Source organism: Pelodiscus sinensis, chromosome 3 (genome assembly GCF_049634645.1).
Source record: "Pelodiscus sinensis isolate JC-2024 chromosome 3, ASM4963464v1, whole genome shotgun sequence".
Classification (NCBI taxonomy): domain Eukaryota; kingdom Metazoa; phylum Chordata; order Testudines; family Trionychidae; genus Pelodiscus; species Pelodiscus sinensis.
In genome coordinates this window covers 169,768,727-169,792,656 of record NC_134713.1, presented here as the reverse complement: position 1 = coordinate 169,792,656, position 23,930 = coordinate 169,768,727, and the positions used below count along the sequence as shown (strand labels likewise).

The 23,930-nt window shown below is 39.2% G+C and overlaps 1 protein-coding gene across 3 annotated transcripts in view; it reads left to right on the top strand.

The window, feature by feature from the left end:
* EML4 (EMAP like 4) overlaps positions 1 to 23,930 on the top strand; it is a 256,343-nt gene that overhangs the window by 65,718 nt on the left and 166,695 nt on the right. The window contains exon 1 of one of the 3 annotated variants that reach the window (XM_006133978.4): positions 6,955 to 6,994. The exons of the other annotated variants lie outside the window; for them this stretch is intronic. Within the exon in view, the coding sequence (XP_006134040.1) occupies positions 6,970 to 6,994 (25 nt within the window). The 5' untranslated portion in view covers positions 6,955 to 6,969. Of the gene's footprint in view, positions 1 to 6,954; positions 6,995 to 23,930 lie in introns of those variants that run through there. 3 annotated transcript variants of the gene reach the window in all.

The window sequence follows — 23,930 nt, the reverse complement described above, 5'->3', positions numbered from 1 at the left end:
CACTCAATTTATTAACATTTAATTTCTCTGCATTCTTGTATGAGGCTTAAGGTTTAAAATAAAACTATTCAAATCTTTGCTATTTAGATGTAATCTTTTAAACATTTTAATCATTGCCCAAAATCATAAACAATATTTTCTCTTTCTCACGCGCACACACGCATGCTGCCACTACCCAAATACAAAAATCCCTTTGAGAGCCCAGGAAGGAGTTCAAGAAACCCAAAAATAAAGAAAATTCCCTGATTGATTCTAATTAAACATGTGCAACTCACATATCTGTTGTTCCGAGGCTTGTTCCTTCCCAAGGCATGGATAGCGGTTTTCAGGTATGGGTGTCACAAGGAGGAGGGAGAAAAATTGTTCTCCTTGACCTCTGAGGATAGGACAAGAAGCAATGGGCTTAAACTGCAGCAAGGGAGGTTTAGGTTGGACATTAGGAAAAACTTCCTAACTATCAGGATGGTTAAACAATGGAATAAATTGCCTAGGGAGGTTGTAGAATCTCCATCTCTGGAACTATTTAAGAGCAGGTTAGATACGCATCTATCAGGAATTGTGTAGACGGTACTGGGTCCTGGCGTGAGGGCAGGGGACCGGACTCGATGACCTCTTGAGGTCCCTTCCAATTAACATTCTGGTTTTTAGTATGTTAGAAGCTATTGTAATGATTGACTAACAACCAGGTAGACTATGGAATATCTTCTGCTTAGGCTGAGACAAAGGAGTTGATTACCCCCTGCCCAACTGCTGGGACAGAAGCTATCAGAATTCTAAGTAAAGGAACTGGTACACCTCTGTTTTCATGCCTCCTGCAAATGAATGTGGATCACCTTATGCTGATTCTCTTTAATTATGAAATGTAGAGTTTTATGCTTGATACTTCCTCCTTTCCCCCACCCCTCATTACTTCATGCTTTTTTTTGTTTCCCTGGCTGTTTCACTGATTGAAGCAATCTAAGTTTTCATTTGCTTTTTAGATGTCTTGATGAATGAGCTAGTAATTATTTTTAGAAGCTGTTCTGTGAAGATGGCTAATGCCAGAATCAGTAGCACTTAACTTAGTAATCTTTAAAGATCTGCTAGACAACATGCATTGACAAGTTTCTTCAGCCTTGATTGCCTGTCCTTTATGTGCACTAAACATACAGAACTGTTGTTTTTTCTGTATTGTTTTTAACTATTTTAGTGCCTTTAGACATGTTAACCTTTGATTTAGATTTTAAACTTTGATTAACTTTTTTGAATGGTGGGTGTCTTTTTTCCATTTATTTACAGTTAAAATCGATTAGTGTTGTTTGAAACTATGTTTTGCAAATGCTTATACTAGTCAAAGGAAATTAAGTGATGGATGTTAGTTTTTACCAATGCGATATGTGGCTCTCTCGTGAACAGCAGGACATTTAATAGTTGACCAATAACATTGTTTCTTGATTATGTTTTGTTATAGAGTGCAAGAGAGAATTATTCTTGGCTTAACTATAAGCAGTGTGCAAGAGTTGCTTCAAAAACACCTTTAAATAATAATGACTACATGATAATTAAATTCAATATCTTAGGAGTGGAGAAAAGTACCAAAAGCTAGTGTGGTGGTACTAAACTTCAGAACAATGATTTTAAAAAATAAGTTAGTCATAACGTCTCATGCCAAAAACAAACAAAAAAATCATGATCCTTAAGATTGTTAGATTTGGCACGGATGTAATTTAAGGAAACAATAATAGTCTCAGAAGGCATGCAGACTTCTAAACAAAAAGGAAGCAGGAAGGCAAGAAGTAAACCATTGTGGCTAAATGACAAGGTTTGAGCCAAACAGATATCCATTTGAAAAAGGAAATTCATCCTAGTGAAGCAAATAGAAAGGAGTATAAACTACTGTAGATAATATACAAGAAGGCAATTAAGAAGGCTGCAATGGATTTGAAGGGCAAATAATTGAATATATTTAAATAATATTTATTAGCAGCAGGAAGTGTGTGTGTGTGTGTGTGTGTGTCCCCACTAATCCACCAATGGCAGAGGGTGCAATTGAGGAAGATAAGAAGTATCTCAATACTTTCTTTGCATCAGTCCACATCTCAGAGCCTGGCAAAGTTATCCCTACTACCTGCCCTGCCCTTTTCTGGTAATAGACATGATATTGGTAATATAATGATACCTGTGCAGATAGTTATGCAAATAAGAGTTTTGTAGGAATTAAGAATGAAAGTGCTGAGCTATCACTTGTAGTAAAAATGTGCAATTATTCATTAAAATCAGCTACTTTTATAACAGAACTGCAAATGTTGTACTAGTTACTTTAAACAAGTTGGGTGATCTGTGGAAGTAGATCTGTCAGCCTCTTCTGCCTGGCAAATTAGAGAAATGTAAAATGCCTGGAATTTCATGTGATGTAGTGTAATAAACACAGCTTCTGCAACAAAAATTATCTCTGCTAATGTATTAGTTTGTTTAGAAGCCTTTTGTGACAGCTTTTTTTAAAGTCCAGATAAATTATATCAAGCTCTTTTCTTCTGTTCGCTATCAGTGAGTGACCTGTTCAAAGAATTCCAGGTAATTAGGAGTCAAATGGATTAGAGTTATTAAGTGTCAGTCAAACATGTATACAAGTAAGTGGTCATTTCACCATTATGAGACTTTAGCAGCAGGCTGCCATAAGATTCTGTACTAGAAATGGGGCTGCTTAATGTGTGTGTACTGGAAAAGGTGATGCACAGTGAAGTGGTAAAAGTTGCAAATGACAGTTAAGTAATTTAATCAAAATCAGAGTTCATTGTAAATAACTTCATGGGATCCTAACCAGGCTAGGTAAATGGGACAGCATGATGATATGAGATGTAGTTCAGGTTGGAAGAAATAATCTGACCGATTTATACCATTAACTTAAATTGTGAGCATGAGGAGAGGGGAAGGACACTTGGATAGCCTTGTGGTCAGTTCTGCTTAGAATACAGCAGTAGGTGAAAAAAGCAAACACGATGATACAAAGAATGTAATAGAACAAAATATGGAAAATATTGCTACCCCATTATGCAAATCCAGGTTACAGCTTCCTCTGGCATACTCTTTTTGGTTCTGCTCTCCTTATTTAAGAAAGAATTTAGCATATAAATAGGGAAGGTTCAAGGTAGACAACAACAACGATTATGTATGGAACAATTCATATGCATATCAAATGAAAAAATCAGGACCCTTTGCTTTAAAAAGAAGAAGAGATTTGATTAAAGTGTGTTTTAAAATAATGGATGATGTAGAGAAGGTACAGTAGGTCATACATTTTTCATCTTTTGTAAAACAAGAATAAGGAATATTGAAAACTGAAAGATGGTAAATTCAGACTCCATAAAAGAAAAGACCCTTTTTTGTTTTTGTTTTTTTTGTTTACAGAGAGCATATTTAGACAGTGAAACTCATTGCTACAGGATGTCATTGAGTCCAAAACTCTCAGTAGGATTCAAATGTGGATTAGACATTTTTCGGAATAACAAAAATATTGAGAGTCGTTATAGAAAACTACTTCAGGGCATAAGCAATATTCTAGTGATTGGGGCTGGGAGAAAAAGTTCCAGAGGCCAGATTAATCGATAAAGGCCTGTTGCTGGATTCATTGCACCTTCTTCTGAAAGAGCTGTTTCCTCTGTCAGAAATATTATAGATGAGCCACTGGTCTGATCTAGTCTGCAATTATGCTTTTCTTACAGAACCATCATTCTTTTTAAAGTAACTCTGATTATTCTCATTATCCATTGTACATTTTCAGTACCCTTAAAAATCCTGTTAAGTTCCTGTTCTCATGGTATCTTGTAGTGAGGAATTGAAATGGAAGCATAATGAATCTAGTTGCGGAAACAGTGCCATTGGATGGCTTTTGTTTTCTGTCCATTGTACAGCTGTGAAGTCTGTGCTATGTGTCAAGAAATCCTTTAGCATTGTGAAATTTAGAGAAAGGAGTCAGTTCTACTGTGGCCAGAAAAAGTGTTGTATTTAGATAAATACATTTAATAATGTTTAGGGAACAAAATATAAAGGTAGTAATATTTTGTAGTACATGAAAATAAATTAAAAACAGAAAAAATTCTGTTTCTGCTATCAGTGTATCACTCTATTAATACTTTTTAAAAAAGATTGAGTAAGAATTTTGTGTGCAGAATTTTTTTTAAATCAGTCATCTCTAGTCCTAAAATCCAGAATCTCTTTTACAAGTCACATGCAGTTCATGAACAATAAAGATCAACATCTGTGTATATTTAAAAACAACCCCCCCCCCCAAAAAAAAAACCAACCTATCATTCATGTTAGCCCATGATGGAAAAGTCAGTGACCCAGATTTTTCTATGATGATAATATCAATTAGAGATTTGTGTGCGTGTGCAATATTCAGTTATGAAATGATCATATAAATGTGTGTGAGCACAGAAAGATCTGTTGATAATTTCAACCTGTTTCAATGACACTAAGTACTTTCTTAAGGAGAATTTTATACTTTTTTGGTGTGAGGATTAACCCAACTTGAAAAAGGAAAACAATATTTTGCAAATAAGTACGTTCTAGGGGGGGGGGGGTGTCCTATGCTTGCTGCGCTCGCCACTTGATGGCCAGAGAACCTATTAATCTTGCACTGATTATATAGAAAAGTGAACAAACAAAGCTGTATAGAAAAAAACTGTTAATGTGGTCTATTGCTCACATACTACATGTTACAGATGGATCTACAGAGAGCTCTGAGTTTCAGAGTTGATTCTGGTTGAAGCACAAGTAAGTGAGACACTGAGATTCTAATTTCAATACGCTGATGATGTCATTCTGTTGCGCGGCAGGCAAACCTTATATATATATATGGAGAGAGAGATATTCAAGTGTTTAAAAATATGTTCAGATAATCTGTGTTGGAAAAGCCATGAAAGCTGTAGTAATACCTTATTACTATTTGCAAGGTATTGTGGGAATTAGAAATTGATATAATATGATACATCTTAGGAACATACTCTGGTTGAGCAATTGCTTCAGTATAATGCAACAATAGAAAGTTTAAGTGATTTAAGTTCAAAGAAAAAATCCTTTTTATATATCTATTTTACTTTTATCAGGATATATCAAGGTTTTCTGGAAAAAATATGATTGCAAGAATAATAACATAGAAGCACTTTATATTTAAAATGTTGTTTTATTTTCTTCAATCTAGACTGCTTTCTGCAAATCTCTACTCCATGTGATCTGTTGATGGGTGAATTGGATAAATACGGCATCATTATTAGTATTTTTTAAAATCTTTTTTTAATTATCACTGGAATATAATCAACACTATCTTTAGCAAAAGTACTATTGTATGGATATATATTATATTTTACTTTATGCCCTAATATGCAGCAAATAACAAACCAAAACAGCATGCTGTATTTTTATTTGTCCTGTAGAAGTGAATGAAGTATTACACAACCATATTATTTGCGGCCATTATTCACTTTTGGTTAATATGGCATCCAATTACTGCAATAAAATTAAGAACACACAGAGGAATTAAGTATGTTGGATGCTATTGGTTCTGAACAATTGTTCAGGAAACACTTTGTTAGCCAGAGAAAAATTGCTTAATTTTCCTTGTGGTTGATGATCCTTTACACAGGAACATGGGAATTACCATATGAAATCATACCTATTTTCCATCTAGTCCAATATCCTGTCTCCAATATTGGCTAATACTGGATTGACATAAATGACTGATTGACATAAAAGGTGCAGCTCCCTCCCCCCACAAGGTAGGCAGCTATGGGGTAATGGCCTGCTTCCTAATAGCTAAAGATTGTTTAAAACGTCGAAGTGTGAGGTTTACATCCCTTCTGAAATATTTATTTTGTTTAAAACATCTTCTATTAAAACTGGATACTCTTGTTTCTTCATTTATTTTCCATGAAGTAGAATAAATCTACTATCATGACAATAGTAAGTTTTTACTTGTGAAGAGAACTAACTGCTGAATCTTGGAGGGGGAGTTGCACATTGTGACTCTATTTGCTTTAAATCCTGGTATACATTTACAGCTAAATATTCTCAACTGGAAGCATGTAGTTTGTTCTGTTTTTAAGTAGAATGTTGATAATTTATAACATGTTCTTGACTTTATTCCCTTTTTTGAACAAACAATAAGAAAACCTTACATCTTTAAAATGTATGCAGTAATTCTTACTGATACCGAAGACTATAAAGTTCTCAATAGATAATTCATAAATCTTTCTCGGGAACATAATCTTAAAGTATCTGGTTTAACTATTGCTCTAATAATATAAGAAAAGAAAGTTGTAAGTGATTTGTCTAAGTGCAAATAAATTTTTTTTTATATATATATTTTACGTTATCAGGATGATACCAAGAGTTTGCTGGAAAAACATTTATTGCAAGACTAATTTAATTCTCAGAGATTGCTAAGAAGAATGTGAATGTCTGAATTTTTGTTGTCTTACTTTTCTTGTTCTGAAGCTTGTCATAAATATACGTTAATTCTGGTTCCCTTGTGATTAAACAGGAGCAACGCTTGTTCAGTGTGGAGTCTTTAAATATATATTATTTGAAGTTAAAAAGTAATGGTGTAAGTTTCTTTTTTCTGTTAGTGACCTTGAATGTAAGTCAGTGCAATAATTGGTTATTGCTGGAACAAAAGATAGCCCTGTCTAAGATTTGTTTGAATTCAGGAAACTGTGTTTGCCAAAGTTAAATCTCTGTGACGCAGCTATGTCAGGTTTCAGCAGCCACACCTCTCTTAAGCAGTTTCAAATCTTCCATTTTGACCTTTGTTCAGAGAAGTATTGCTTTTCTAAAGAAACATTTAAGGCTTTACATTGATTCTAGTAAAGCAGCTAAATCAGAAGGGGAAAACACAAAGTTTTGAAATGAAAAAGCAATAGCAAATATTGAAACGTTTGCAATCTTTATTTATTAATTTCATTCAGTGGCAACCGGATAATAACAAGACAGATGGATTCTGTTCCCAATCATTGTGGTAAGGATAAATTGGATTCTACTAAAGCAGCTCAATCAGAAGGGGAAAACACAAAATTTTGAACGGATAAAGCAATCGCAAATACTGAAATGTTTGCAATCTTTGTTTATTAATTTCATTCAGTGGCAACTGGATAATAGCAGAACAGATGGATTCTGTTCCCAATCATTGTGGTAAGGATAAATTGGAAGGAATATTAGTATGATAAATAGTAAATGAAGTTGCTAATGAGGCTATTGTCAAGTGGGATATTACAGCAAAGTATTTCAATTTTTATTTTTATTAAAGTAACACTGGCTTGGTACTCGGGATTTTTGGGACATTTTGAGAGACTGGATTATTTCTTACAAAATTTATCAGATTAAGCATGTATTATTTTGCTGCTTAGCAGCTTTTTATGTGTGACATTAGACAGGTATGTTACATAAGGTTTGCCCTATGATATATGAAATGAAAATAACTTTTCATGTCTTTATAGTAAAGGTCATAGAGTTTTGGCTGTATAATAACTTTTAAAGTTATTATAAATGCCTACTTGCTGAGTGCTGAATTCAGTGAAGCCCTCCATGGGCATAATTTGCAGGACCGGGGCCTTGATTGTTGTAAAACTGAAACTTGGCGAGCGATTACTATTTTAATTGCTTTTCATATTAGGAGGAAAAAATATTTCCTGAGCGTTGAATGTGGATCTTCAATTATCACCATTTCAAAGAGGATGTACACATTGTGCCTGAGGCCATCCATATTTATGCACGCAAATGCTTGGTTTGCATATATAATAGCCAACTTTTGTGATAAAACCCTTTGAAAATGTGACCCCTACAGGCAAATGTTATTTATCATGGACTTTGCCAAGTCCATGATAAATACTATTTTTAACATGCCTAAACGTAACGTTTATCTCAAGCAATCACAGTACATTTTATAAATGTGAAAATCTTAATGGCAAATATCTGAATATTGCTGAGCTTTTCCTGGCTTCTTTACTGAAAGGCTTTGTTGTAATTGTAGCACGCGGGCATGAGAGGGGAAGACTGTGTCAAGAGACTAGTTTCTTGCGAGTTTTCAGTAGGCTGTTAATATTGCTCTGTAGTCATACAGAAAGCATTGGATGTCAAACCCTTCTTTTTTTTTTAAGAGCAATTTTATAGGGGATTTGTAGAAATAGTGGGACATGCAATCTTTTGCTTGTAGGTCACTTTGTAATTTAATCCCATTTCCCTAGTACCCCAAATTAATGGATAGCTGCCCTGTCCTGTGTGAGACAAGGAGCAGTCCTCTGAGACTTTTTATCGTGCAAGACACTGTGTGAAACAAAGTTAGTGATCTTAATCTACGGGCGCGTCTGTTGCAGAGACACCATTACAGTTGTCACTGATTAGCAGGGAACACAATTGAGGATGAACCAATTAATCTCCTATGGGGATGCCTGTAGCATTGGTTGAGGCATATTGCTAGGAAAGTGTGGAGAGCTTTGAACTGTTGGTGCTGTAGCTTCTGTTGTTTAGTTTGTGACAAAACTGAACTTGGAAAAAAGCAACAATTTGAAGGTAAATTAAATGATGCTTGATAAAATGGGGGCCCTTTCCTCCCACAGAGAATCCCAGATATTTTATTATACTTATGTTTCTTCTTTCTGTTTTGAATCCCTCCAGAGCCACTCAATACCACTTTTTTCATCCGCCCTAAAGCGATATGGGGAGAAGGTCTCTATTTCCTCCATCAACAAGAAAGGCTAAGCGTACTCCCTCTGAGGTGGCATAAGTACAAGATAGAGAACTGAACTTTGTTCCCTGGTGTAGCAGCACATTACTGCAGCTGATGGCTTGCTAGCCACAAGGGATTTTGCTAAGCTCTAGAACAGGGCTACTCAACTTCGGAAGCTCTGGGGGCCACAATGATACTTTCAGCACATATCAAGGGCTGCAGCTTAAGTGTGGTTGCATATATATGCAAATAGCTTCTTTCATACTGACGGGCATGAATATCAGATTAAGGCAAGACTACACAAAAGAAGGGCACCATTTAAGTCAGTTCTGCTGATATTAATAAAATGCAATATTTACTTGATTTCCACCCATATGACAGCACTTTTAAGGAGCAATGACAGTCCAAGAATTTAATTACTAAAACACATATCAATAGGAAAACATTATATTGACTACTTTTTTGTTTTGGCTCTGCCCACCGGCCACATGTTGAGCTCTTCATAAGTCCAAACTGCACCTCAAGCCACAAATAAATGAGCTGTGAGCCTCATGTTAAGTAGTCCTGCTCTAGAATATTTGAACACCAAAATATTTAGCATTCTTTCTGTTTAAAATGAAGCATTCGAATTCTTCCTTTTGTGGAGTGTTCTTTCATTTTGCATAATGGTTCCCTAGCTTTCTTATTGGTAGGAGATATGTTCTTTTAGAGAACTGCTGTGTAAAATGCAGCATGTGCTCCTAACCTGAAGATATATATTATAACGTGAGAGGACTTTTTCAGTCTCTTTAAGTTCCTCTGTTAAGTAGTTTCTTAACATGGCTGCAACGCATGTGAAATGGCATTTAAAACCTTAAAGAAGAGTTTTCCAAACATAATAGCAGTGGGATGTTTAGCTGAGCAACATTGATTTACACATGGACTGATCCTGGAAGGTAGTAGGTGATTTTAGGGTCAGGAGTAGAGCAGGTAAAGAAATGGCTTTGTTCCCATGAAAAAAGCTTTAATTTTTCTCAGCTATTTTCTTTAAAAGCCTTTGAAGTTTTGTCCATAAAACCGAAACCTGAAACTTTTATTTTGCGTCTTTTCAAAGAGCACCTGACAAATTTAGAATAAAATGGAGGGTTATATAGACAATGCTTGTTTTGGAACTAAGGAAAGAAATTGTGAAATGGTTTGAATGAAAACTGTTTAACAGCTCTGATCAGGATTTCAGTTTCTGGGAAACTCCCTTTTACCTTCTCTTTGGGTTGCAGCGAAGGTGGCAGATGATGGCTGCCAGATGATGGTGAAAACAGAATGACAAAAGAGAGTTGAAAAATAAGCAGACTTAAAAATGCTTTAACTGAGCACCAGCCTTCAGATTGTATTTATTATTTTATTTTATGTCTGACAACCTCTTTAGAAGGATGGGATTTGATGTGGTTTTTGGCTTAACTTGGAACTGTGTAAAATTAAGAGCGTTGATAATTAAGTACTTAAATTTATTTTGCATGGAGATAATTCTTTGATTTGAAGACAGGTTTACGTGATATTCACAGTACATAACTCTTACTTGCATTGCCTCGCTGCAAGACTATTGGCAGTCCTGTACATTCCAGTATACAAGCCTGTTTTAAATTAGCAAAAGCAAAATTCTCTGGGAACCCAAGGGAATGCCTCTGTAATACCTGAATTGAATACTGTTTAAATGTTAAAATACACTTGAACTAGAGATCACTGCAGTTTATTCTGAATAATTAGGGATCGGTGTTGCAGACTGAGAATAACAAAGATAATTACATGTATTAGTTCAGTCTACTAGGGCAGATTTAAAGTGTGGGATCAATTCTTACATAAAAGCAGGAGATTGAAAAATGTGTTTTCAAAATGACATTTTATTTGATTGCTTGTTTGTGTTTTCTAGTTTAGGAAACAGGATTAAGAAAAGAGCTCTATGATTAGATGAACAACCTATGAAAGTACAACATATATTGGAGTTGTAACAGAAGCATATGGGACATATTGATAGGTGTTTTCAATCACATTTTATGTAAAATACGTAAAAATTGTTAGGGAGAAATGTTTTTGTAAATTGTGCAGCAAGTTAATTTCTCTGTTTTTACCCTCTCCCCTTCTTCTTTTCTATTTTTGCTAGTAATGTCACTTTTTCAGAAACAAGATCATGTGATAAACTGTTATTTTACAGGCTTCTGCTTTTTTATTTCTCTCCACTAAACTAGCTGCAACAAATGCTGCAGCACTTTGTTTGGCCTTGGTGAGGGTACCCTTGAGGATGCCATTCAGGCATGTCTAATAATAGGCCAGCAGAGAGTGCTCATACAATAGTGTGATCAGTGTACGTCTTTCCCATAAATTAAGTGTGTGACCTCTACACGTCAGCTGATTATGGGCTAGAATAAAGGTCAGCCTCTCCAAGAAAATGCCGGGTTACTTTTGTGTGGTAACTCAAGGTATTGCTGTCATTGTGCCATGTTCTTTGTCATGGTTCTTAAAGTTTGGTTTTAAAGTTCCAGTTTTAGAGAGCAAGGCCAGAAAGGACCACCAGATCATCAAGTGCAACATCCTGTATATCACAGGCCGTCAGCAGCACTTACACACAAAACCCAACAACCAAAATTAGACCAAGGTATTAGAACCCACTAGAGACTAGCCTGCGGTGTTGAACACACTAACCACTAGCCACATGTGGCTATTTGGCCGGTTGAGTGTGGCTAGTTCTCTATATCAGTAGCACTATAGTGGCTACTGCTTCGGAACTGGTTGGACATTGTGGGACTAGACTATGTGCCCTAGCGAAAGAAGTGATTAAGGGGGACCTAGGATGCCAGGTGAGTGGTTTTCAACCAGAAAACCTGGTCAAAAAGTGATCCTGGCACTGCTGACTGGGCTGTTGACTGTCTGGTTGGTGGTGCTGCACAGCAGCGCCGGAAGGCTCCCTGCTAGCTTCCATGATGTGTGGTTCCCAAGAAAAAACCAGCATGGTCCTCTTCCCCCTCAGCTCCTAGGCTCAGGGCCCGCTGAGGGCTTCACAGTCTGCACGTTGCCGCCATCTAAGTGCTGCCCCTGCAACTCCCATTAGTTGAGAACTGCAGCCAATGAGAGCCGCAGGATAGGTGAGTGCTGGCCAGAGCCTGCACTCCTGATTTCCTGCAGCCCAACCCTATGACCCTGATTCTCCTCTTGCCCTCTGAGCCTTTGATCTCAGGCCAGAGCACTCTCCTGAACCCCAAACCCCACATTCCCTGCCCCCCAGCCAGAGTTCTTATTCCCCACACTCCAACCCCATATCCCAGTCCAGATCCCTCTTGTGTACTCTGAACCCTTTAGCCCCATCCCAGAGTCTCGCCCCCCCCACACACAGCAAACCTTTCGTCACTCGCTCCACCCCAGAGCCTGCAACCCCAGACAGAGCCCTGTCCCCCTCATGCATCCCCACCGACCGTCTCAGCCTGCAGCCTCCTCCCACACTCTGAACTCATTTCTGGCCCTCTGTCCCCATCTGGAGCCTGTGTCTCGTCCTCCACTCCAGCCCCCTAAGCTAGCCTGGTGAAAGTGAATGAGGGTGAGGAGAGTGAGTGACAGAGGGAGCAGAGGATGGAGTGAGTGGGGTTGGGGCCTCAGAGAAGGGGCAGGGGCATGGATGGGTGGGTCAGGGGTGTTTGGTTTCATGTCAGTAGAAAGTTGGCAGCCCCAGAGAGACCAAGGTGTACGAGTGCCTAAGGGTCCTGCAATGGCAGAGAAATGATTGAGTGTGATATAGCCAGATAATCCTGGCAAGAGAGCCACACCCACAGGCATGCTGCCCAGGAAGGTGATGACCCTCCCTCCCCCACCGTAGTCACTGCCCATCTGACTTGGAGGGGAGGTAATTCCTTCTCAGGCCCACATATGGTGATCAGTTGCTGCATCTGAGAGAATGCTCTATATTACTTGCGGTCTGTGTGTGAAGATCTAGGATCATTTCCTTAATGGCATTTCATTTTCCTGTTTGAAGAGGGGTAACCTTGTTCACCAGAAACACTGTAGTTTATTTTTTTTGGTTTCTCTAATGGAGGAGAGAACAAAATTGTATTTTAACCCATCTCTTCACTCCCATGGTAGCAGGTTATATAGAACCAGCCGCTTTTTGTCTCTTGCAGTGATATTTGAGGTTTTTGCATTTGGTAGATATTTTTTCCTTAACATTATTTGCAATTTTCTTTTTGGTAGACACAGACAACTTAGAAATCCTGTTTTCTCTGAAAAATGTGTTCAGAGCGTGTAATTATAAGTTACAACTCAGACTAAAAGTATATTAGTAAAAAAGGTTTAGTTTGTGCATTTAGCATTGCTTTCTGAATAGTGAGTTTCATTGTTTCCCTTGTGTAGTTAAATCAGTGGTTCCCAACCTCTGGTCACCGCTGCCAGAGGCTCTCTGTTCACTTGACACCTCTAATGCTTCCTGGCCCCGCTGATGCCGGGAGTCCCCTGCCTAGTCACTGCTGGCCCAGCTCCTGCTCCTGGGGCTCTTGCTGGATCAGGGATGTTGTTGGACCACAGAGTCCCAGATTTGGGTGGTTCAACCTTTATTTTTATATGAAAAAGGAATCAAATGGCACTGTTGTCAAACTTGTAAAATTTGCATGATATTTAAGAGGCACTGTCTATTCAAACCCTCCTCTCTTCCTGAGAGGGTCAGGGAGCAGAAATGGTTCTCTTCTGAGCTCCGTCCTTTTGGAATGGGAAAATAAGAGACAGTGGATTATCCAGATCTTCAGAATGTGATATTGCATGTTGTGCTGGGCTCATCAGACTTTCCTACCTTGTGTTGGTGTTCAGCTGGAGTGTGGACTCAGTTTGATTCCTTTGGCTTGGTTCTCCTTCATTTCGTGCTCAGTTCTACTAATGGACTCTTTGGAAATACTTAGGCTGGATCCCCCCTTGGTTGCTCTGCTAGGGACTCCTTGGACAAGGCTCTTTCTTGATTGAGCAAGGAGGCAAACACTACCCGTTTGTGATGTCAAAATGAAATGTCGTCCATCTTCTTTCTTAGGGCTGGTAGGTATAGCAGTCTAACTAAAGTCTGAAATCTTAGTGCAGACGAGGAAATTATTTTATTTTAATTGGCTGCTCTCATGCCTTGTGACATTTGAAGGGACTCAGTCTTTCCATCTCTATCTGTCTGGTGCCTTATTTTTCGCTCCATTACAGTCTGTTTCGACGACAGTGGCATTTTTCTCATTTTTTGTATGTTATCAGTTGTCCTCATCTTTTCCATCTTCCTCCAGGTGATATCTAGTCTTGGGCTTGTCTAGCAATAATATATTTTGATATCCAGGCAACATGTCAGAGAGTAGTTATTAATGGTTCACAAGCCTGCTGGAAAGGTATAACAAGTGGGGTTCCACAGGGGTCTGTTTTGGGACCGGCTCTGTTAAATATCTTCATCAACAATTTAGATATTGGTATAGAAAGTACACTTACTAAGTTTGTAGATGATACCAAGCTGGGAAGGGTTGCGACTAATCTGCAGGATAGGGTTATAATTCAAAATGACCTGGACAAATTGGAGAAATGGTCTGAGGTAAATAGGATGAAGTTTAATAAAGTGCTCCACTTGGGAAGGAACAATCAGTTTCATACATACAGAATGGGAAGCAACTGTCTGGGAAGGAGTATGGCAGAAAGGGATCTAGGGGTTATAGTGGACCACAAGTTGAATATGAGTCAGCAGTGTGACTCCGTTGCAAAGAAAGCAAACATGATTCTGGGATGCATTAACAGGTGTGTTGTGAGCAAGACATGAGACATCATTCTTCCGCTCTACTCTGTGCTGGTTAGGCCTCAATTGGAGCATTGTGTTCAGTTCTGGGCACCGCATTTCAAGAATGATGTGGAGAAATTGGAGAGGGTCCAGAGAAGAGCAACGAGAATGATTAAAGGTCTAGAGAACATGACCTATGAGGGAAGGCTGAAGGAATTAGGTTTGTTTAGTTTAGAAAAGAGAAGATTGAGGGGGGACATGATAGCAGTTTTCAGATATCTAAAAGGGTGTCATAAGGAGGAGGGAGAAAACTTGTTCATCTTGGCCTCTGGGGATAGAACAAGAAGCAATGGGCTTAAACTGCAGCAAGGGAGGTTTAGGTTGGACATTAGGAAAAAGTTCCTAACTGTCAGGATAGTCAAACACTGGAATAAATTGCCCAGGGAGGTTGTGGAATCTCCATCTGTGGAGATATTTAAGAGTAGGTTAGATATCTATCAGGGATGGTCTAGACACTATTGATCCTGCCATGAGGGCAGGGGACTGGGCTCGATGACCTTTCGAGGTCCCTTCCAGTCCTACTATTCTATGATTCTATGTCCAAGCCACTTTTAGCCTTCTTTCTCAAATCATTGTTTCTAGAGTCTGCTGAGCATTCCTACCTTTGGACACCAAATATTCTTCACAAACATCTTCCTGGTGGAATGCATTAAGTTTGGTATTGTAGTTTTCTAACATTTGACAAATATCAGAAGCATATAATTTTGTGGATTTCACAAAGGCATTGGATAATTTTATCTTGATATTTTTTGTGTGATATTTTTTATCTTTTCTATTTTTCTAGATGTTTGTCAGTCATGAAAAAAGCCACTTGTCTTTTCAGTTCATTGTAGAGTTAGGCTGTTGGCAGTAATTGTGCCTCCTACATATGCAAACTCATTCACCAGTCATCATTGTATTCTTCACTATTGATTGCATGTGGACTATCATTGCTGATTCCTCTTTCAAAGATCATTATTTAGGTTTCTTTTACCCAGTGAAAAGCCCCTGCAAGGAGGACCCATTGTCTGTATACAAGTGGTTTATACTGATTTTAGTTTAACTCAGTAAGTTTCTAAATGCCATCTCAGAAAAATTTGGTATGTGGACCTGGGAGCAGGGCAGAGACAGCAAACCTTTGTGTAGCTCAGTGGCATGTGCTGCTGTTCCTTGTTGGGAAGCCATTACTGACTAACCCTAGCACTGCTAAAAGCTACTGGGATTGCATGATGACAGGATATGGCTATTAAAACACAGTGCTTCATAGAAGCAGATCTCTTCATACTCAACCTCCTGATGCTGCAAGGTGAGGTCAGGTTTCTTTTTGTCAGTATGTGATGGGGTAGAATGCTTTTGGGCAATTATAAGATACAATCATTTGTGTGGGTACCATTTCAGTTTTGAAGCAATTGCATATTGCATTGTATGGCACAACCTACACAGTAGGAGCATTCGTATCACAGTCATATATATTTAGCGCTTGTTTTCCATTGGGTCACAACTTTGGTTGTGGTGCTTGGGCAGTAAATGTAGATTCCACTTGGTAAGGTCGGAGTTATTAGTTTCCTAGCTGTGAAGTCTTTGGGAGTGATACGGTGCAAACCCTGCAGACACCTTTCCTGAAAATGTCATTCTGTCTTGATGATCATTCCGTCACACAGCAGGAAAACCTTTTTTATATAGAGAGAGATGTTTGCAAATTGTTTTATTGTCACCAATAATTCCTGTTTATAAAAAAACAAAAGCATCCAGTAAGTAATATTCTTTCACTTGATTAATGTTATTCTTGATTTGCTCTCTGTTTGTTCCTCTGATCAGGGGACTCTAAACATTTAATTATGTATGCAGTTTCTTTTGTGTTCAAATGAAGTACGTAGTTTTGAAAGAGAAGCATAAATCTAGTACAGGTGACCTTCTAAACTGTTGAGGTAAAGACATACATCATCCATATCACTTATTTCATTAGCATGTTTCCCTTACTCAAATAGCCAGTGTCTCAATTGATGATTGCAGAATTTCTGCTTCTCCCTTTCCCCACTCCACTGGGTAGTTTAATGTTGTTCCTCCCCAGTTAATGTAATGGAGATCACAAGATGTTTGGAGATGACTAGCTACTAGCAATAAATTAAAATCTTAAGACAGAGCAACTTTGCTACGTTCTTGTGTATATGTAAAATATGAAATTTGCATAGGGCAGGTCACAGTATACAGTAATAGAACTGATTATACTTCCTTTTTCATATGTTAACAATCTCAAAGTATACATAATGTTGCAGTGTAAAATTGTTTGCCATGAGGTATAGACAATCTGCATTGAAAAGTATTCTTCATTTATCTGGGTTTTCAAAGAGATTAAATAAATAAGGTCACAATCTCACAAATGAAATGTGGAGTAAGGGTCTCCCCAGAGGGAGTCTGTTGCAAGATTGTGGCATAAAATCAGCTGCTTTCAAGCTACAGATTTTCTACGGCTCAAAGAATTGTTATGAAATGTTACTTCAATACATCTCTATCATTATTTTAAAAAATAAATATTTTTCTCCTCAACTGATAAAAAATTGGTCATTGTAATAATAATTTGAACTTCTATAGTTCTTTCCAGATGATAATTTAAAAATGCTTTAAAAATGTTGAACTCAGGCTGGTCAGAAATTTGCCATCAAAATTGTTTTTCAATAGAAAATGTGTTTGACTAAATACACTTTTTCATGAAAAGTGTTTGTGTACTTTGGAAAGCACTGATTGATCTGTTTTTATTTTTGTTTTTAGTCAAAATATTTTAGCTGAAAACCAAAATATTATTTGGATTTGCTGATGCAGTACCTTGTGTGAGTTCATTTGCCTCATTTGTTTTCCCCTTCTGCTGTGTGGGGCAGGCTGCATCTTCCATAATGCCTCATGGGTAGGGGCTCTACATACAAATTTCTTTTCTTCCCTAAGGACATGCACCATAAGAGATGTAGCACAATTAGGGAACATGAGACTGAACAATTCCTAGGAGACAAAGTGTCAGCATTACCAAGGCAAAGGTATTTTTGCATTCAAATTTCTCCTGGAAATGAAAAATTTCAATGGAAGACCACCATTTACTAACCAGCTATCAAATTGAGCCACGGAGTACCCCTATGATATAGGCAGGTAGGAAAACTCTACTTCACAAATGTTGCAAAACTGAGCCATTGAAGTTTGAGGCAGAAAGGAACTGCTCTTTGGGGCTAAAAATCACTGTGTAAATGTTTGGGCTAGGGCTGGAGCTCAAGTTCTGGGACCTCCAGCTTCTTATGGACTCAGAGCCTACACCTGAATGTCTACATAGAGATGTTTCAGACCCAGAGCTTCATTCCTTAGAGATTGAGTCAGCTGACCCATGTCACCCAAAATTGTTTTTGTCTCTGTGTAAACTAGGGATGTAAAAATCCCATTTTATTAGTTAATTGCTTAAATATTAAGTTTAACCAGTTAACCGATTAAATGGGAGCTGCTCCCTGGGCTGGGAGTTGGCAACCTCGTCCTGGGCATGGGGGAAGTGGCAGTGGGGGGTGAAGGGGAAGCATGAGGCTGCTGACTCCCAGCCTGCGCAGGCTGAGAGCCAGCAGCCCCGTGAGGCTGGAGCAGCCGTCCATCCGGGGTGGTCTGCAGGTGGGTGATGCTCCAGGGTAATGGTTAATGTTACGCAGTAAACATCACCCATTAAGGTAACTGGTTACCTGTTCACATCCCTAGAGTAGATCCTTAGAGTTTGACTTACATATGAGAGTGGCAGAGCTGGGAATAGAATATAAATCTCATCATGACTTCCAGTCTTCATCTCCATTCCCTTTACCAGTCCTTCCTTCCCTCCCATGTCTTTTTTGAAAAGTACTTGGAAGTTGTCATAAATATGCAGCTTGATCTTTGGCAGTAATGTATAATGAAATTTTATAAGAAGCTTTTTGGTGCTATGAATTAATTTATTAGTGAATCTGATCGCTTTGTTCGTGTTGTTTGAGGTAAATCTGATAAGTGGAGACAGTGAGCTAAAAATCTTGCTTAAAACCACAATGAAGTCCAGAGTTAAGTTTAAAAACTCACCAATAAAGGGTACTTGGGATATACCATTTGCATGTGGTCTGTAAGTGCAACAAAGTATGAACTGAATTTCTTTGTATATCATCTCTGTATTCGAGATGGGTCATTTTGTGGTAGTCGTCATGATTTTTGTTTGTAGTGGTAGAATAAAAACAAGACCCAGAGTTAAGTCAGAGCACTAAAAGAGGGTCTAATCTTGCTGCTGTTGATGTATTTGGGAATTCTGCATTCTCTTCAAGAGGAGAAGGATTATTGGACTTATGTTATCAATGGAAATGTAGCAATAACTGGGTGTAAAGATTGAACGGTGTGCATTTTAGCACATCCTAACATTTTCTGCTGCCAGAAGCATGCCTGTTTTCCACCAGCACTTTCCTGAGGGACTTCTGATGCAATTCCGTGCTGCTGGGACACAACTGTTCAGCATGGATGTGATTAAATGTTACACTGGTGTGTGATGTATGAATCATAAGCAAAACTAACAAAATGCTTCAATTATTGTTTGAGAAGCAAAAAATTGCAGTTTAGAATTCTCTTTTTCATGATGCCTTAGTATTTTTTTTTCTAACTGATCTGAACATCCTATCTCTTTAGGTTGTTTGGTTAAAGCTGGCTCTTTTGGATAGAGCTGATATGGACACAGAGCATGAGGTTGCAATAGACATTGTACTCCTGGAGAAAATATTCTGCACTGCATAGTCAAATATGAACATGTTTGGAAGGACAAAGGATTTTTCTTAATCAGAAATGTAACATTATTATTTGTTTCATGTGAACTGGAGCCCTTTCAGTTCTGATTGTTAGGCTGTTGCGCTAAACAGTTTATGAAGCTGAAATGATACTAATGGTTTTTCATGGATCATCAGTTTATGGGCTTAGTTCCAAACAACCTTCTTGTAAAGGATAATTTAGTTAGAACAGTGACACAAATCAAGTGCAACCGAGAGGAGGAAGGAGGCTCAGCAGATTGATAACAGGATGCAGAGTCTTAATTCTGCATGGGTGGTACCTCTACTGTAAATCCCATACGGATAGGTTTCCTGCCTTTGTCCCAGGCTTAGATGTGGTGTACCAGGACTCCCCTCTCCCCCCATGACTTTATCTCTTTATGGCTTGCTAGCTCCCCTTGGTGGCACAAGAGAACAAACAACATCACTACCACTCAGAGCCCAGTTTTCAGGCTCTGCTCTGGAAAACAGAGTTTCCTCCCCGAGTTCTGCATTCTAGGCAGGATTTTTTTTCTAGCTGGGAATTGCATCTCCTCCCCCCAAGGGACTGAAGAACTTGAGACTAGAGATTCCTTTGGCCCATTGGTTTTCTCCAGATCGAAAAGCAGTTAGTCAGACTTCCCACACTGGAAGTCACTGAAAGAGAGCTGACAGGAGTTTTACTGAATCTTTTTCTGAGGCAAGATCTGCAGTTGATTGCTTAACAATGAATTTGTTGGCTAGAAACAAGGATCAGGTCAGAAAGGAATGAAGAAAATGTCTAAGATTTGGAACTTACAACCAGATCCTTTTGCCCCAAAGATTTGTTTGCACTGGGCTTTGTCTGACAAAGTGCTCTATTGTTGCTAACACTTCCTCAACTTCTGCAGGCTAGTCTTTGCTGCTAGGTGGCCAGATGGTTTCATCAAAAATATCAGACACACTTAATATTACATCACAATCTACATAACATCTTATTTAGAAAATACCGGACATTTATATTTCCTCAATTTACTTCCTGAACAGAAAGCTCTCATACTGGACTGTCCAGTTCAAAACCAGACACCTGGCAACCCTATTTGCTGCAGTGTTAGTTGAGGTGTAACTCGGAATGCTGCTACAACTTCATTCCACATTCAAAAGTCTTTAGGTCACCTGAGGTGGTGCTTTAAGCTTGAGCCTGCTGGCCAATCTTGTGTTGAAAATCAGGAGATGACCCTGGAACTGGTCATGCAGTGGAGGTGCAGCAGCTGGAGTTACAAGAATTACTAATCCCATCATTCTGCATAGCATGAGTGGAGTGTGGGCATTATGCCACGTGAGCTAGGTCTAATCTGAGTGTGCTAATTTGAGCTAACAGTTGCAATGAAGACAAGCCAACTAGTGGTAGCAAAAGTGGCAGTTCTAATGTAGGGAGGGAGTTGCTAACAGGAAGTAATTTCTTAAAGGCTCTGTTTTAAGTAGATTTAGATGACAGTATTTAAAACATGATAGCTCATCTGGAGCCTTGTCTACAGCTCTCCCACTGTTACTTCCATGAGTGGAGCTGTGCCAATGTTAACAGTTGCAAGAAACTTGTAATTACAAGGCAGGGCTAGTGTAGGCCTAACCATAATGATCCCCAAAGTATTGGGCATGACAACTAAGGGTCAGGGAGAGAGTGCCACACCTCCGGCCTTGCTCCTCACCCAACTTCGATCCTCACCTAACACCGTTCAGGCTCAGCTCCACCCCCATTTACTTTCTGATTCTAGAGCAGCTCTGACCAACTCCACTCTGCCTCTTGTTTCTCCCCACCCCCAGCAATTCTGAGTTCTGCCTCAGCTCTGCCTTTCTCTCCATACCCAGACCAACTCTGCCCCCACCTGCAGCTCTATTCTGCCCCATGTCCTTTCCATACCTAGACCTGTTCCAACCCCAGCTAGAATTCCTCTTTGCCACCTTCTCTGCCTTCTGCCCATGCTCTGCTACTGCAGAAGCTGCCTTGGTTGTACAGTTAAGGGAAAGGGGGAGGGGCATGGACAGATTCTGTTACTGGAAACGGCAGAATACCACTGCTTGAAAGTGTGGTATTCCAGAACACAGTTGCCTTTCCATATCTTGCTCATTTGTAGGATGACCCACAGTTTCTTTGTATCTCTTCCTGCAAAGATGCTAACACAGATGCTAACCCAGGATTGACTCTGAAATTCCACGCTAAATTGTCTAAAAAAGGTTCTGCATTGACATTGGCTATCTTCAATGTAATTCTGGGCAAATGGTTACAATGAATTTAAAATTTTGTGTATTTTTAAAATCTATTAATGGCAACAAGTTATCTCTGTTCTGATGATAGCTGCTATGAAGGATGCTGCATTTGTCTGCCATATGTATTTAGTGTAAATTCTGTCTGCATATAAACTGCAAACCTGCTGCATTTCCTTTTCCTTTCCCTTTCCTTCTTCCCCCTCCCCCCTCCCCCCAAATATCCCAAAGCAGGCAGTATGCTTACCATTGTGAAAGAATGTAAATTTATTTCTGACATGGAAGGGAGAGAACTAACAACATTTTAACTACATACAGGGCAAGTTCCCTCTTTGAATTCCACTCCTGTAGAGAGAGGATACTGACCAGAGATAAAAATAAAGTGATTAAGAGCTGTGAATGGGCTGTGTTCTTTATTCCTTTCTAATGGAGGGGGGGAAGAAGAATGTAAAACAGTTAAAAAGGGAACAACTAGGCTAAACAAAACAAGGCTTTTTACCTCTTCTTTATGATAGATAACAGTGGGCTTTTTAGTAGCAGGTTTTCAGCCTTAACCCTCTTCCTTCTCACACACACGCTGGAAAACGTTACAGTCCTGATTTTGCTACTTGTCTCTCTTCTGCTATCTTTATATCCCATTCTCTTTGTAGTTCTGTGTTACTTTGGTGCTCTTTAGAGGACTGTGAACATGATATGATAAACTGGTGAATGATCACCTTCTGACCCCCGACCAGGATTGTTCTATCTACTTCCCAAGATCCATAAACCTGGGCACCCCGGACGTCCCATCATCTCTGGTATTGGCACGCTCACTACTGGTCTATCCAGCTATGTAGACACTCTTCTCAAACCCTTCGTAACCAATACCCCCAGCTATCTCCGAGACACTACTGAATTCCTAAGGAAACTACAAAACATCGATAACCTCCCCAATAATACCATCCTTGCCACCATGGATGTAGAAGCTCTATATACCAACATCCCACATGAAGACGGATTACAAGCAATTAGAAACACTATCCCAGAGGACACTACTGCCAACCTGATAGCAGACCTATGTAACTTTGTTCTCACCCACAATTATTTCCGGTTTGAGAACAACTTATACCTCCAGATCAGCGGCACAGCCATGGGTACACGCATGGCCCCACAGTATGCTAACATCTTTATGGCTGACCTAGAACAACGTTTCCTCAACTCCCGTCCCCTTTCACCCCTCCTCTACCTACGGTACATCGATGACATCTTTATGATCTGGACACATGGCCAAGAAACACTGGAGATATTCCACAGAGATTTCAACAACCTACACCCCACCATCAACCTCAGCCTGGACCATTCTACACGAGAGATCCACTTCCTGGACACCACCGTACAAATCAACAATGGAAAATTAGACACCACTCTCTACAGAAAACCCACCGACTCATACAGTTACCTACATGCATCCAGCTCCCATCCAGAACACACCACACGATCCATCGTCTATAGCCAAGCCCTTCGATACAACCGCATCTGCTCTAACCCCACTGACAGAGACCAGAAGCTTCAGGATCTCTACCAAGCATTTATAAATCTCAACTACCCACCCAGAGAAACAAAAAAGCAAATTGAAAGAGCCAGACGAATACCTAGAAACCATCTACTTCAAGACAGACCCAAGAAAACCAACAATAGAACACCACTTGTCATCACCTACAACCCCCAACTTAAACCTGTCCAACACATTATCAATAAACTACAGCCTATATTGGAACAGGATACCATACTCAAAGAGGCTCTGGAGACAGACCCATAGTCTCCTATAGACAACCACCTAACCTCAAGATGATTCTTACCAACCACCACAGGACATACCACACTAATACCAACCCTGGTACCTTCCCTTGCAACAAACCCCGTTGCCAGCTTTGTCCACATATTCATTCTGCTGATACCATTATTGGACCTAACCAAGTGAGTTATAAGATCAAGAACACATATTCCTGCGCATCCAGAAATATAATCTACGCTATCATGTGCCGAAAGTGTCCGTCTGCTATGTACATTGGACAAACATCTCAGACACTTCGCCAAAGGATTAATGCCCACAAAACAGATATCAGACAAGATCACAAAGAGAAAACAGTTTCTTGCCACTTTAACCAGAAAGGACACTCTCTAAATGACTTAGCCACCTGCATTCTGCTACAAAGACCTTTTACATCTGCACTTGAAAGGGAATCCTCTGAACTGTCATTCATGTTAAAATTCGACACTTGCCAACAAGGACTTAACAAGTCTTTGAACTTTCTCACCCATTACCAAGACAGTTTCCCCAATTATCACCTGTAATACCATTAACTCACAAACATCCCACTCTCCCTACCTTTAATATCAGCAATTCACAGACACTTACCTTCCTTCCTTCCTCCCCCTTCCCACC